Consider the following 14,381-nt stretch of genomic DNA (forward strand, 5'->3'; position numbering starts at 1 on the left):
CCCATTTACCAATATGGATAAAGTATATGGAGCCATAACCTTATACATGGACTGGTTCTTATATAGAGCTTTTCTACTTGGAGCACTCAAAGTGCTTTTTAGAGTTTTTAGTTATTTGTTTTTTATAGTGTACATCAAGAGTCTGACGGAAACATACAGAATATAGGAAGACAATTATCAGTTCCTTATCAAAGCATAGGATTACAAAATAACAGAAACATCTTTTTATTCACAACAAAAACTCTGTCAGGCAAGTTAGTTTCGATTTAGATTTGAGCTTGATTTGTTTGTGATAACGTTTTTTTTTCTATTGTGAAAATAAAAAAAATAAAATGAAATAAATAAATAAATAATAAAAATGTGGCTACACATTAAAAAGAGCTGCTGAATCTGTGTTACCACAAAAGGTGTTATCTCGTAGAGATCGTTTATTTCCACACGTGCACTTCTTCGCCTGTCCTCGGCCGCGTGTGGGGAAGTGGAGCTAATTCAAGAACGCGCTCGAAAATCTGAGCGCGTGCTCGTGAGAGGCGGATAAGACATAGACTAAATGGAGAACTTGGCACTTTAATATCTATTAATGCTGCATGTGATGCTTGTAAACACCAACTTTTTTTTTTGGGATGGCCCAACATAACCTTTAAAGGCATGCTGGTTGAAGTAACAATAACTCTAACAACAAACAAACAAAGGAAACAAAGTATAGCCTAATTTAGCAACAATTCCCAGATAGAACATGGAAAAATTGCTTAATTTAAACTATTATCATAAATATGATCATAACTACTAGCTAGTAAATGGCTATATTCATTTCCTGATGCTTTGCAAACGCGCAGTTTGCCTTCACAAAAAATCCGAGTGTGCTGCTGCACCCTGAAGGCACCATAGACCTCTCCTGTTGCTCAGAGAGGAGGCAAGCCGGTGATTTTCCACTGCTGCTGCTTCTCTGGTCCCCCAGTTTTAAGAGACAAAGGTCAGGAAGAGAAGCTTATAAATAGGCTTAAATATAGGCTCCCGACGCGTTCAGTCCTCAGTCGCTCTAACGGACTCAAGAGGTCACGGACAAGACGAAACGGACAAGGGACGGCGCTCAAAGGACATTAAAAGGACAAAATAACAGAGGAAAGCACATCAACATTGCAGGTAAAGACAAAATGCACCCTCGTTGCACACCTACAAAATATTTCACGGAGAGATGATGGTGTATCTTACATGCATTCTCTTATAGATTTTTTCTAAAATATCAAATTACGATTTTTGATGTTTTGACTTATTTCGATTTTGTGTCTGAATGGAAACCTTTCCTTTTAAACCCCGAGGAACAGAAAAAAGTTCTTGTCCATTTCTAAGTTAAATCCATCGCATGTGTTTCATTATTATTGCTGGTTTTACTGATGGCAGTGTATACACGAGATGTCCGGGTGAAGATCTGTGAGGAAGCTGTGAGGTAGATTTGGGTGAAGGCTGTTCTCCCCTCGTCGGTGAGCGAGCGTTTAGGAAGGATCACTGGTGGACTTGTGTTACCCAGATGGCTACAGTGTCATTTTGTATTATTGGAATATGTACAATTATCTGTTTTCATCAGTAGCTTTGTCATCTGTGAGATGTCGCGGATTCACACATGTCTACGTCAGATGCTTTTATTTTAGAGGATCTTATTAATTTCTACCATTTGCTTGCTGTATTTATTTATTTATTTATTTTAAATCGTCTTTGTTTAGGATGGCGAGCAGCGGATTTAGTTCTGTTATCTGATTATTTGCTTTTACAGCCTACGCGAGTCTTACAGTCTTTGTCTCTCTTTTTTATATACATATATGTCGCTTTATTCTTAGGTCCTTGGATATCCACATTATTTAAACCAAATGAGAAGTTATATTTTTGGTCATTTAGGTTTATTATATATAGACTTTGTTTCGAATAATTGCGTTGCTGAACTAAAAAAGAAAGGGGAAGTGAGACGAGAAGGCGGAGATGCTCGTTTGTCGCTCTGAAAGCATCACACGCTGCTTCCCCTTAAAACGTCTCTCTCTCTCTCTCTCTCGTCCTCTCTCGTCCTTTTTCTTTCTTTTCTCCTTCGCTTAATTTTGTCTCCGTAACTGCACTATTTGTGACAATGAACGGGGGACATTTTACCGTCTCCAGTAACAAGTGCATGTGCAGCGATCATTAGCTTCCTATTGCTATTTAATTGTTAGAGTATTGAGAAATTACGTTTTTCGTCTGTATACGTTAATCTTACGCGCTTCGTTCGGTCTCACATTTATTCACAAGGGGTCGCTACAGTGGATTGCTCAATACCGGGGACCTTGTGTTAGGTGAATGGGTAAATCACTACACTACAGGGCTCTTAGACGTCTTACAAAGGTTGGAAGAGAATAAAAAAATGATTACTGGTAGCCTCAGTGTGCCTTGGAGGGGTTTGGTTCTGATAACAAGTAGTTATTTCCTTTTTGGGTTGGTTTCAGAGTTGGAAATTTACCCAGGATTTTTAACTCAGGAAGATGATAAAACCTGGAATGGAATATCTTTCACAAAGAGACCTTTACAAAGCGTTTAGGAAACCGAATGGAGAGAAAATAAATCTTATCTATGAAGTTATTTATACTATTTGAGTTTGAAATTGGATATTCAGCCTTGACAGAATTGATTAACAGTTGATAAACAGTGAGACATCTCCCACACAGACCATAGATTTCAGTGCAAGGTTAGATTAATAGTGTTTTCTTTTTTTTAATCATTTATAAGTGTCACTTACCAGTTCTTGTTAACTTTTAACTATATTAGGGGAGCAGTTTTCTGTGTTTTAGAGCCCAATGACACTGAGTGGAAAATATACTGGTATATAGGGCTAGTGTTAGGATTTGACAGAGACATTTCTGTGTGTATTTTCTCTGCTAGTGGCCTTGAGTTTAATCTAATCTTGACTGATGTAGGCAAAAATCTCGTGTAACTGAGTCTGCTGGCAAGTGACTAATTTCAAGGGGCTGTAAAAATTTATGAAAATCAAGAAGTGTTCAGTGGTTCAGTCTATCAGAATCATATACCCTCATTCTCATGTCTTTTTATGAAAGCTGGCAAACTTTTCAGTCAGTTACATGTTTGATGCTGTCATCGGTATCATGTGGGATGAGGGACAGTGGAGCTTTGAACAATGTCAGGAGTGATGTTAATACGGTGGGTTGGAGTGATAAAGAACGAGAGTGCACATAATGAGCTTAAAATGCCTGCAAAAGACCCCTACACATGTGACAGTTTATGGGTCTTAACAGACTTAAAAGGCACGTGAGTTTGAGTGCTGAGTTTGATGTGTGAAACTCTCGAATAGCACTGGAAGCTCAGGATAATGTCAGAGCTAGCTGGTTAGCAGGGACTGATCTTTTCAAATTAAGAGAGGTGATGTTTCTGTAGTGAAGTGATTTTGAATTGTGTTGTCCTCTTGGATGTAAAAAAAAAAATAAGTAAATGACTAATAAAAAGAATTTCTGTGTGTGGGGAAACACTGTAGCCTGTCCAGAGATGCACTTCTTAGATTTTACATCACGCTTGTCTTTGTCTTTTATATTTGTGTTTTAATATCTAATCTGCAAAGTATATTTCAATTTTAATATGTTTGTTGTATTGTAAATAATAGTCATTTATGTAAGTGAAAATGTAGTGGGAATTTGTTGTTCCCTTGTCTGACAAACTACTGCTGAAAGCTGACGTGTCAACTGTAGGCTGTTGCTGTTAAATGATTTATTAAGTCAGTAATCTGAGGGTAGTGGAGCGTGCGTGCGTGTGTGTGTGCGTGCGTGCATGTGTGCGTGCATTCACGCATGTGTGTGTTTGTGTGCATTCACGTATGTGTGCATGCATGTGCATATTAGTAAAATCTTAGTCATGGTGACAACAGCACTTTTTACAGATTAAATCTGAGAAAGGTGGTGCAAACCTATACTGACGTGGAGGATGAAAATATAAACTGTTGCATTGCATGTGCTGATATCAAACATTTATGATCAGGTGGCCTTGACATCAGACATGCCGCACTAAATATTAACCAACTTGAACCGGTAAGCAACATAAATTCACACCATTATGTAAGTTCACTATGAGCTCATTGCTGTTGGAGCTGCCCCATTAATCTTGTATGACTGTATAAATGTGTTGAGGTCTCAGTTTGAACATTTATTTAAAAAGCATTGACAGCTTTGAAAGATCTTATTTATCTTGGCTATTGAAGGTGAAAACGACAACGATAGTGATTAACACCTTATATATTTGTATATCAGGCTGATGAAAATTGCATATGTGCATGCGTTATCATGGTGATTGACTTTAATACATTTCATGCAAGATAACTGACAGAAGATAAAAGATCAGCATCACCTTGTGGCTAACAATCCAGTTTACCAGGAAATGTAGAAATTTAGGATTCTTTTAAGATTCCCAAAGAAATGATTAATCAAAACAAGACACTGAGAAAAAAATTTTGCACAATATATTCCAGAGAACTTGAACTCAATACTTCTGTAGACTTGATGAATATGGTGGAAGTTGCAAAAAAAACCCCAAGACAAGGGAGATAAGCTAGGGTTTATTCGCTTCTTGTGGTGGCAGGGACCGTATCAATAATTAAACTCCTGTGAATACTATAATGAGTAAAATAGAGCTTCAAGTGCTATCCTTCAGTCTCCTAGTAGACAAACCTATGGTATCAATTTGAAACTCCTACGTCGCCTTATTTTCAAGTTATTGCATTTACAAACTTGGGTGTCCACAGCGCCAGTCTGTTGAGGTGACGACAATACCCCATTGGCCTTTTACAGCTGAGGGGTAAAAATGAAAACAACGAATTTACAATGTATCTGCTGGACATGCAATTTTGAATCTGTGAACCGAAACGTTTATGACGAAAGGTTCGGTTAAAACCTTGCATTATTCTTTCATAATAAACCTCAGCTTATCAGGAATCTCTTAAAAACCAAAATATGACCAAAGTTTTGGGCAAAACGTTGAAATTACAGAGACACTAAAACAAGCCATAATCTTTGAAGTTCTTGAATGTTTAATTGTTAGATACATATTTGCAGTATGTGAATAATTGAAGCTCAGCTCCACTGACCTGTTATAGTTTGCAGAACTAGAGTGGAAAAAAAATGTTAGCAGAACCGACAGTGAGTGTTAACTGTAGCTTGATAAGCCTTTTGGTAACTTTTGATAACTTTCTGTTGCCTCACATGCTCATACTTCTTGTGATTCTTGGTGTTCAAAGAAAAGCCTTTAGTCTCTTTTTTGGTCCATCAGCCCAACATCTATTTTTGTATTTGTCTGCATGTGACTCTCACATGCCGTTACCTTCTGTAGCATGATTAATTTTTAGTAACAAATGTGTACACGGACCTCATTGTTTCTTTTTGTCTTCATGCCATTGTGTTTTCAGCTTTCCCCATCCAAGTTAATCTTTAACAGCTTTCAGTCACTCTTTCCTTTGTCCCTATGTTCCACCTATTTCTCACTCTTTTTTTTTTACTCATATTCACTCTCTGTGTTTCGGTTTCTTTTCCTGTCTTTCTTTTACAAGTTTTGTATGATCATTTCTATTTGTCTGAAATGAAAATGAGAAAAGAGCATCGAGAAGTGTCTGTACTTATGCAAAGTGAGGTAGCATTAATGGGGGAAAATTGTAAATAAACAAGAGTGTCTAAAGGAGTGCCTTGTAGAAAATAACCATAGTAAAATTAAGAGGGAAGGTAGCTATTGGAGGGAAACAACAGAAAATTTGCAAACAAGGACAAGCTGATTTAAAAAGTGACCCAGGAGGAAAAGGGTGAGTGATTACAAGAAAAGGGGGTGGGGGCAGCAGAAGCAAGCTGTGGAAATAAAGTGTGGGGGTGGGGGTAAAGGGTCGAGACTTCTGAAAGGCCCTGTGGGGGGTTGAAACATGAAGGATGTATAATGAAGAAAATGTAGAAAAACTAAAAGCAAAGGAGGTCAACCAAGATGATGAGAAAATGGGAATTGGAAAGGCAGAGGACAGCTGGTTTTGTGTTGCATCTCACTGTGTTTGGAAGACTGCTGTTGATTATTTTGTTACTGAAACGTCCAATCTTATCTCTAGTCTTTGGTAAAATATTTGAATCTGTCATCCTTAAGCCCTAAATCCAATAATTCTATTCATTGCTCATAAGCTAATAGGCTGAATAGCCTAAATAGCTCATTTGAAATGAATGAAATATCTAATATTGACATGTTTGTTAAAAGCACAATGTGATGAGCGTAAAAGAAGACTTTAACAGAAGACAAAATATGGGCGAGGAAAAAAGAAAAATATGCAGGGGATGAGTAAAAGAAATGTGAGGCAAATAAAGAGGAGAGTGGATGTAACGGGCAGCTGCAGCCAGCCCAGTGGAAATGTACATGGTCTCAAAATAGGAGAGTGTGTTATGTAAGTACTTTGGGACTGTAGTAAATATGTGAAGTCACTGAATGCATATCCAGAGTCTGGGTCCAGTGAGGTCCACCCTCACACACAATGGTTCTCTGTTGTGCACAAAACTTTTGGCCTGAACTTTAAATCATCCCACAATTCATAGTGGTTTCCAAGGCCAGTCTAACTCCGTGGGAGTCATGTTGTAGGAAATTGTGGAATAGCAACATTCCCGTGAACAGATTGGGTTCAGTCTCTTTGAAATGATGCCTTTTTCTTGGGATGAACCACCTGAGCAGCTAAATCTACAGCTACACATGGTCACCACTCAATTACTTCTGTTTTCCACCACTTATCTGGGTCCAAGTCTGTAGTGAAAGCAGACTACACAAGATAGATGATGTGGCAGAGAGGTAAAGCTATCTCTTCCTGTGAAGTCCTGAAGCACTCCCAGGGCAGACTGAGTACACATCACTTCAGAGTGTTCTCGGTCAGCCCCAGGATTTAAACGCAGTTAATGTGCCTAGAAGATCTAATCTTAGAAGCGCCCAGGAAACATTCTCATCAGATGCTGTTTTCCAGTGATGTTCAAGACGATTCATTGCAGTATGCTGAATCACTAGAATCAGTTAGTTCAAAAGAATTGTTCAACAAATCGTTCAGCTTTGACCGAATTGTACTCACTGGAATTCAGCACAGTAACATTTCTAGTTAAAGGAGCTAGTGCTAGCGATCATAACGGACAAGCTAAATGCTATTCATAATTCTTGAGATTTTAATGATTTCCTAGCTGAAAATTGGGGAGTAGTACTAATATAACTGTCAAGTCTTTATTTTTAAAAATTATTTTAAGCTACTCTGCAATTCCCTCCAAAACATGAGAGGTGATTCTGGCTGTTTCAGCAACTGACTGTCACTGCGTCACTTTACATTCACTGTAAAGTACTTAAAGTTACAAATCATTAAACATAGGCCATTCCCCTGCAGCAAAACGATGAATTACTTTTGATCCTCTACACGCTTTCCTAATACAAGGAAGTTTGTTCACTGGCCCTGCTGGGAACTTGAAGGTATGTGTTTGTCTTCGTATGGCTTTGTAAGTTTAACAACATGATGAATTGAATCAGAAAACAATGGCCTTCCTGTCAGTGTATTCCTGTGCACAAATGACTTAAAACACTTGGCGAGCAAGTTATTCCTACATGTTCACCAGCACCTGACTGGGGACAAAAAAGGTCATTTCAGGATATAATTCTGTTCACTTCACAAGTTAAACTCCTTGCACAAAGCTCAATAGATTGTACTACATATATGCTATGTACAATGTCTTAGGCCGTCCATTATACTTTACACTTCCACAAGACTGTTGGGGCCCCCAAAAGCTTAATCATCAAATCGTCAAAGTACCTATGTACCTGCCAATTTTTGGGGACTTTAGAATACTTCAAATGCACCTATGCCACTTTTCCTTGCTTTTTAGCATGTTGTTGATACTAGAAGTGCCCGATTTGTCAAACTGTTTTATTACTGGATGATTCCCAACTACTACACTAGTAATTTCCAAAAGAACTGGTAGTACACAGTACATCCCAGCTAAACATTTTAATCTTGTTGTGCTTTTCTTTTTATGTATTTGATTTAACTTCACCCTAGCTATTTTAGGCAAATGGCTTCACTCCCTGAGTCAGTTTATTCAGCTTATTGCATTAATTCCTGTGATGTTGCAACACAACAGAGCACATTGCAGTATCACGTGAATTCCTCTTTTGTCTACTAGCTGGTTTCCTTTTTCAATTTAATATCTTAATCCAAATATATACAGGTATAATGTCACATATCTAGTGCTGTTAGGGGTCCTTTGTCTCTCCTAGCAGAAAGTCACTCACACAATATATGCACAAAAAGCCAGTTCTCTCCTCCTAGCATTACTCATTAACTTACTATAGGAAGTTATTCATGAAGATAAATATATGTGTCACTAACTGTGAAATCATTAACTTGTTTGAAATGAGAGATGGTATTGTACAGGGCTGTTTGTACTTAGTCAACCAAATATTGGCAGAAAAAGCTAGTATTTAGGCATGAACAGCTTTTTTTTCCCCAATTCTACCTTGGTTGAAGATATCTGCTGATGCCAAACACCAATACACTAGTCTTAAATTAACAAGAGGCTAGGAATGATCCTTTATGTGCCTGATTTAATCATTGATTTACTAACTTATTTCCATTAGTTAGTTTGTGTTCATTATAAGATTTGTAGGCTACTGCTTAATGCTGCTATTAAAAAACACAGTAGTTTCTCCTTTTGTTTCAGTGTGAGTGTGCCTCCCTTTAGTTCTAGTCACACACACAAATAATCTTAGGTTTCTCTTCAGACTTCATAGCTTTTGCGGCTTAGCGATCTATAAGCCGCTCAGATAACGGATAACTCTCTTGCTGGGGTAAATTTTTACCCACCTTAGTGTACATCAATACGTTACAAGCATTCACCCATCAATGCAGTTGGTCACAGGATAATCAAAAACAGTGTTTCATACCTGCTGGCTGCTGCCAGCATGCCAGCAACATCTCATGAAGGAGTGGTGGCCATCCTTAACCAAAATGCTCATTTCTAACTAGTAACAACCCCACCCCACCCCCAATCTCTCCAAACAACGATATATTATATGAAAATATATATATATATATATATATATATATATATATATATATATATATATATATATATATATATATATATATATATATATATATATATATATATATATATATATATATATATATATATATATATATATATATATATATATATATATATATATATATATATATATATATATATATCAAAACTTAGAATTTCAGTTTCAAATCACTTTTTCAAATGAATAAAACATTTGACCCTGATTTAGCTTCCTAGACAGGTGAGATGAAATGATATCAGTGACGCTGGCATCAACACCTTACTCTGCAATAAAAGCCTTTAAAGAAATGTTACACTGAACATGACAGCCGTTCATGTCCAGTCACTTGACCACAGTTTGTGTCCAATTTAAAAACAAATTCAAACAAAAAAGCTGTAGGTGCAACTAAAGTGAAATACTTCCATGCTGTATCTGATTCAAACATAAGAATCATGCATTCTGACTAACATTCCTGGGTCTGGTAGAAGCAAGGGAGAAAAAACCCAACAACTTTAATTTAAATATCCAGGTAAATATAAACTGGAAACAAAGCCTGTATCTGCAGATAGCCACTGAAAAGTAGTCTTTCCCTCAGTTTTACCTTCTGTAAATATCATCCTGAAAGACACAATAAGATTGAAAGATGAAGACAAAGAACTAGAGGGTGCAGCAACCTAGCACATGGAAAGAGAGGGATGTGGCATTTTCCACAGTGACAGACATCTGCTGACTACTAAGTATGTCAGTCTCTTCCACGACTGTCTTTGTGTCCCTCATTGTCATTGCTGAATGGAAATTTACAGCTACAGTTGTCATCGTAACCCTTATAATGTTCAGCCAATCACAGCGCCATATTAAATAGTTTCAATGAGGAAGTGCCGAAGAAGGAAGACTAGTTTTACGGTTTCATCTTAAACGTGTTACCATATATTCAAATCTTTTTATCTTGACTCTGATCAGTTTTAGCTTTCATTTGAACAAAATGCATTCAAATTGAACTGTTTATTTTTACCAGCTTTCTTTTTCATGTGCTATTTAGTAAGGATTAGGCAACAAAACCTCTCGGTGAGCATTCAAAAAAAAAAAGATATACAGTTCTTTTTGGGGTGTTTGTTTGTTTGTTTTTTGTCAGTAATCAGTTTCATGTATCCAACAGATAATTTTTTATGCACTTATTTACATGACCACAGGAGGTCTCCTAAATATTCTTGGTCATTTTCTTCTTAGAACTGACAAAAATGGAGGATGCCTAACCTGATGGTTTATGAGTGGGTGCATAACCTGCTGGTAATGCCTGTGGGAGTGATTACAACTGATAATAGCCATTCAGTGGGATGGTTTGTGAAGCAGATGATAATTTTACAACTTCCTGAATCTTCAGCAACTGTTAAGCAGTTTTCCTGCCTCAGCTAATGTGTTTAGTCTCACAGTTCTTTGTCTCCAGTTCAGTCCCTTGCCACAACTGAAAAACTCAGTCTCAATCGTTCAGTAAAAATGCAGTGCATTCATGAAAGAAGGCACCAAAAATAATATATATATTTTAATTATTATACATTAATAATATTTTTGTTTTTGTTTTTCATGAATGCAGCTCTGACTTGATCTCTTCTTTGTCTTCTGTTTCAATAGAATGGCTCAAAAAGAGAAACTTCAGTGTCTGAAAGACTTCCATAAGGACACTCTGAAACCATCTCCCGGTAAGAGTCCTGGCACCCGGCCTGAAGATGAAGCAGAGGGCAAGCACCCCCAGCGAGAGAAGTGGGCCAGCAAGCTGGACTTTGTTCTGTCTGTTGCTGGGGGTTTTGTTGGTTTAGGGAACGTCTGGCGTTTCCCATACCTCTGCTATAAAAATGGTGGAGGTAAGGCTTTCAAATGCTGCAACAATTTATGTCAACTCATGGGGGTCATATTTTTAGGTTAATGGTTTCCCTTGTGTTCCCCATCTAGGTGCATTTCTCATCCCCTACTTCATTTTCCTGTTTGGTGGAGGTCTGCCAGTCTTCTTCCTGGAGGTCGCCCTGGGTCAGTTCACCTCTGAGGGTGGCATTACCTGCTGGGAGAAGCTCTGTCCCATCTTTACTGGTATGTAGTCCCTAATTAGATCCTCCCTGCTCAAATAATGAGCTTTTTCTTAGGAATCATATTATAGGTGCCCACGATATCAGTTCTAAAATAAAGAAACTGGAGATTATGGTGGTGGTTAGATGGAGTATTCACCCTAATTAACTCTGTCTCGGGTGTAACTTGTCTCATGAGGACTTTCCTCAAGGAAACCCATTACTTACTGCTGTTGAATCAGTAATTTCAGACACATCACTATAACTATTTCATTGAAATCTTGGGTATTATAATGATCATAAAATTCCAGTTATTGACTTAAAAAAACTTTCTTTCCATACACCTGCACCTGCACTTGTACCTGTGAGTTCAGCTTCACTTACTTCCCCTTCTTTTGATAGCCCGCCAATTTGACTGAGTGCAGAGTACTTTCCATATCCAATCCGAGACTTTGAATTTTTCCAGACCTCTGTTTTTTCCACTGAGAAATGGCTGTGTAACATAAGGCTGAGTCACACCAGGTTTTCATCCAATCAGGCTGCTGAGACTTTACCCTGCAGCCGTTACCAGGCAGCCAAGCCTGCACTGGTACACCAACATACTGAGGACTCTATTGTGCTTTAACCTTCTCTGGCTCACACCTGCCAAGAGGCATTTCTTCAGTGTACTCTGACAGGTCCTCTGTAGTTATTTTCTTCCACTTTACTGAGCTCAAGTCTTTTCTTTTTTCTTTTTCTTCTTCTTTTTTAATTCTAACGTCTTCTTTCTCCTCCTGTTATTAAATGTCTTATATATTATTTTTCCCTCCTGTCCTTCTGTCCTGGGCATCTCCACTTCCCCTTCTTCATTTCATTCACTGTTCTTCTCACCTCCCCCTCTCCTCCTGTTCACTACCAGCCAAATAAGGTTAATGTATTCCTCCCTGTCTGTTCAATTCTGAATAGTCATTTTTTTGTAATATTTATACTGCTCCATCTTCAGCAATTGCACATTAACAGTCATTATTTCTGAAATGCATTCGTGGCTTCAGTTCAGAGCTATAAACACATTCATTTCTTTCTTATGATCTTAATTATTTACTTGTCCTGCTATTCTTGCTTTCACATAAATACACAATCTTTCTTCTTTTCAGACACATTATCCTCTTGCAGTCTTGTACATGGATATCAAAGACAGACACACACACACACACACACACACACACACACACACACACACACACACACACACACACACACACTCTCTCTCTCTCAAGACAGTGTACAAAGTGTCCTGAATCACACGTTGTTATGGCAACAGCGCAGCAACACATCAGAGAGATGATGAGAGAGAGAGGGGAAAAAGGCAGAGCACAGATCTGAGGACCAGACAGATGGATTGACAAAAAACAGGAAAAGGTGGAGAGGGATTTAACAGAGGAGAGAGGTTTGAATGGAGAAGAGATGATGAGAGTGAGGGAATTAGAGGAAGACAGGGGGGGAAACAAAGCATGGTAAAAGCAAAAGACAAAATAGAGGATATGAGTGAAACAGAAGCGAAAGGTCTATACTACAAGACTTAGAAAAAATAAAAAGAACATTATAAACAAGGGGAGAAAATCCAAGCAAAAAATTATCAAATATAATATGGACTTACTGGTATTTGTTGTTGCAATATATTATGTTGTGGGTTTAAAGTGAAATGTGATGTGATTAGCTTGGATTCAGAAATTTGAACTGTTGATGGCATTTTTTGGCTTTAAGGCCAAAGAGAGGCCAATAAAAACAGAGCAGATAGTATTAGACAGTATTAGATAGTATTAGAAAGGAATAGAAAAACAGCAAGAACTATAGACTGCATCTCGCACTCTTACACAAATAAATTACTGCTTCTGTGTAAACTGAAAGTTATGAGGGCTTGAAGAATAAAACTGTCATTGAGTTGTTGTGGCTAAACAGAACATGAACACAATGTCAGTGAGGGTAAACAAAATTACAACTTGGCCTTATTTGATTTGAAACAAAGCTTGGTAAAACACATGGGTGGCAACGTTGTGATATGTTATTCATAAAATGAGGGCTTCTAAGGTCAGCAGATGAACGCAAGATGTGACGTCATGGAGGAGGGCACAGCTCTTTGATTTGCAGCGTACCATGTGATCCAAGTGTTTGTGTGTATCTTGTGAGCATGTGCATGTCTGTGTTTTTTAGACATATAGAGGTTATGATGCTGCCAATTAGCTCAGTGATTAAAATAACATAATACAATGTTAAAATATTCCATGCATTCATTAGCACACTAACACGCACAGACACAGATTGCAAATTAGAATTTAGTCAGGCAGTTCACAACACCAACACACACACACACACACACACACACACACACACACACACACACACACACACACACACACACACACACACACACACACAGAAGGCCAGTGACGTTGAAGGACATTAATTTGTATGAGTGGCCTCAGTCGGCTGTGTTTACAAAAGCAATACAAAGCTTTTTCTGATATACTTACGAGGACCGTCGGTGACCTCTAAACTAAAATCTAATCCATGTCCAAATCTTGGTCCAAATCCCAGTTTCAACATCTGTTCTCATCTGAAGCAAGGGTTGGGGTTTTTCTTCCCTTCATATCCTTGTGTAGTGCATAAGAGCACACAGGAGTGCACACACAACTCATGTGTTTACCACCAGCTTATTCAAGTCATTCAAGGCCAGTACTGATGCAATGAATCTTAGCTGATATTAAACATATTAGATGCACTATAATTAAAACTGAAGGTTAAAAAAGAAATAAATGATTGCTTTAGACCTTGTATTGGGTAAATGTTGTCCTGTACTTGTGATATCATTTTATAAGGACTAGCTATTTTGTAAAAAATGGATCTGATACTGCTGACTTTTCTGCAGATGTACAAATCTTGCAGTTTGCACTGTAAATTCTGTTAAGCGCATGTAACACTTAGTGCACAAAACCATTAAAAACAGGAAGTATCACTGAGACTCAAACTTGTGAGGATGCAATGACTGGCTTGTAGAAATCTTTTTATCTAGTGAAATCCAAGTTTGCAATTTTCAGTTCTATCTTTTTTTTTTTTTTTTCTTTTTACATTTTAAAACTATTTTTAAAATGGTGTATCATATATTCAACCACTGCCATCTTGTGCTTTACACAAATTTCCCATAGAGTTTTGCTTAGGATTCAAATCTTTGTTTTGTTTTTTTTTCTCTCCTTC

General features: G+C 37.7%; 1 protein-coding gene across 1 annotated transcript in view; it reads left to right on the forward strand.

Moving 5' to 3' along the window:
• Positions 1-890: 890 nt before the first annotated feature.
• Positions 891-14,381, forward strand: part of LOC146574769 (sodium- and chloride-dependent taurine transporter-like) — a 29,249-nt gene continuing 15,758 nt past the window's right edge. The window contains exons 1-3 of the mRNA XM_085274676.1: positions 891-1,143; positions 10,723-10,952; positions 11,041-11,175. Of these exons, the coding sequence (XP_085130802.1) occupies positions 10,724-10,952; positions 11,041-11,175 (364 nt within the window). The 5' untranslated portion in view covers positions 891-1,143; position 10,723. The remainder of the gene's footprint in view (positions 1,144-10,722; positions 10,953-11,040; positions 11,176-14,381) is intronic.

The sequence above is a fragment of the Mchenga conophoros genome, linkage group LG5, assembly GCF_057382185.1.
Source record: "Mchenga conophoros isolate Kocher_MC1m ecotype Shallow Benthic linkage group LG5, M_conophoros_male_GT1.1, whole genome shotgun sequence".
Lineage (NCBI taxonomy): Eukaryota > Metazoa > Chordata > Actinopteri > Cichliformes > Cichlidae > Mchenga > Mchenga conophoros.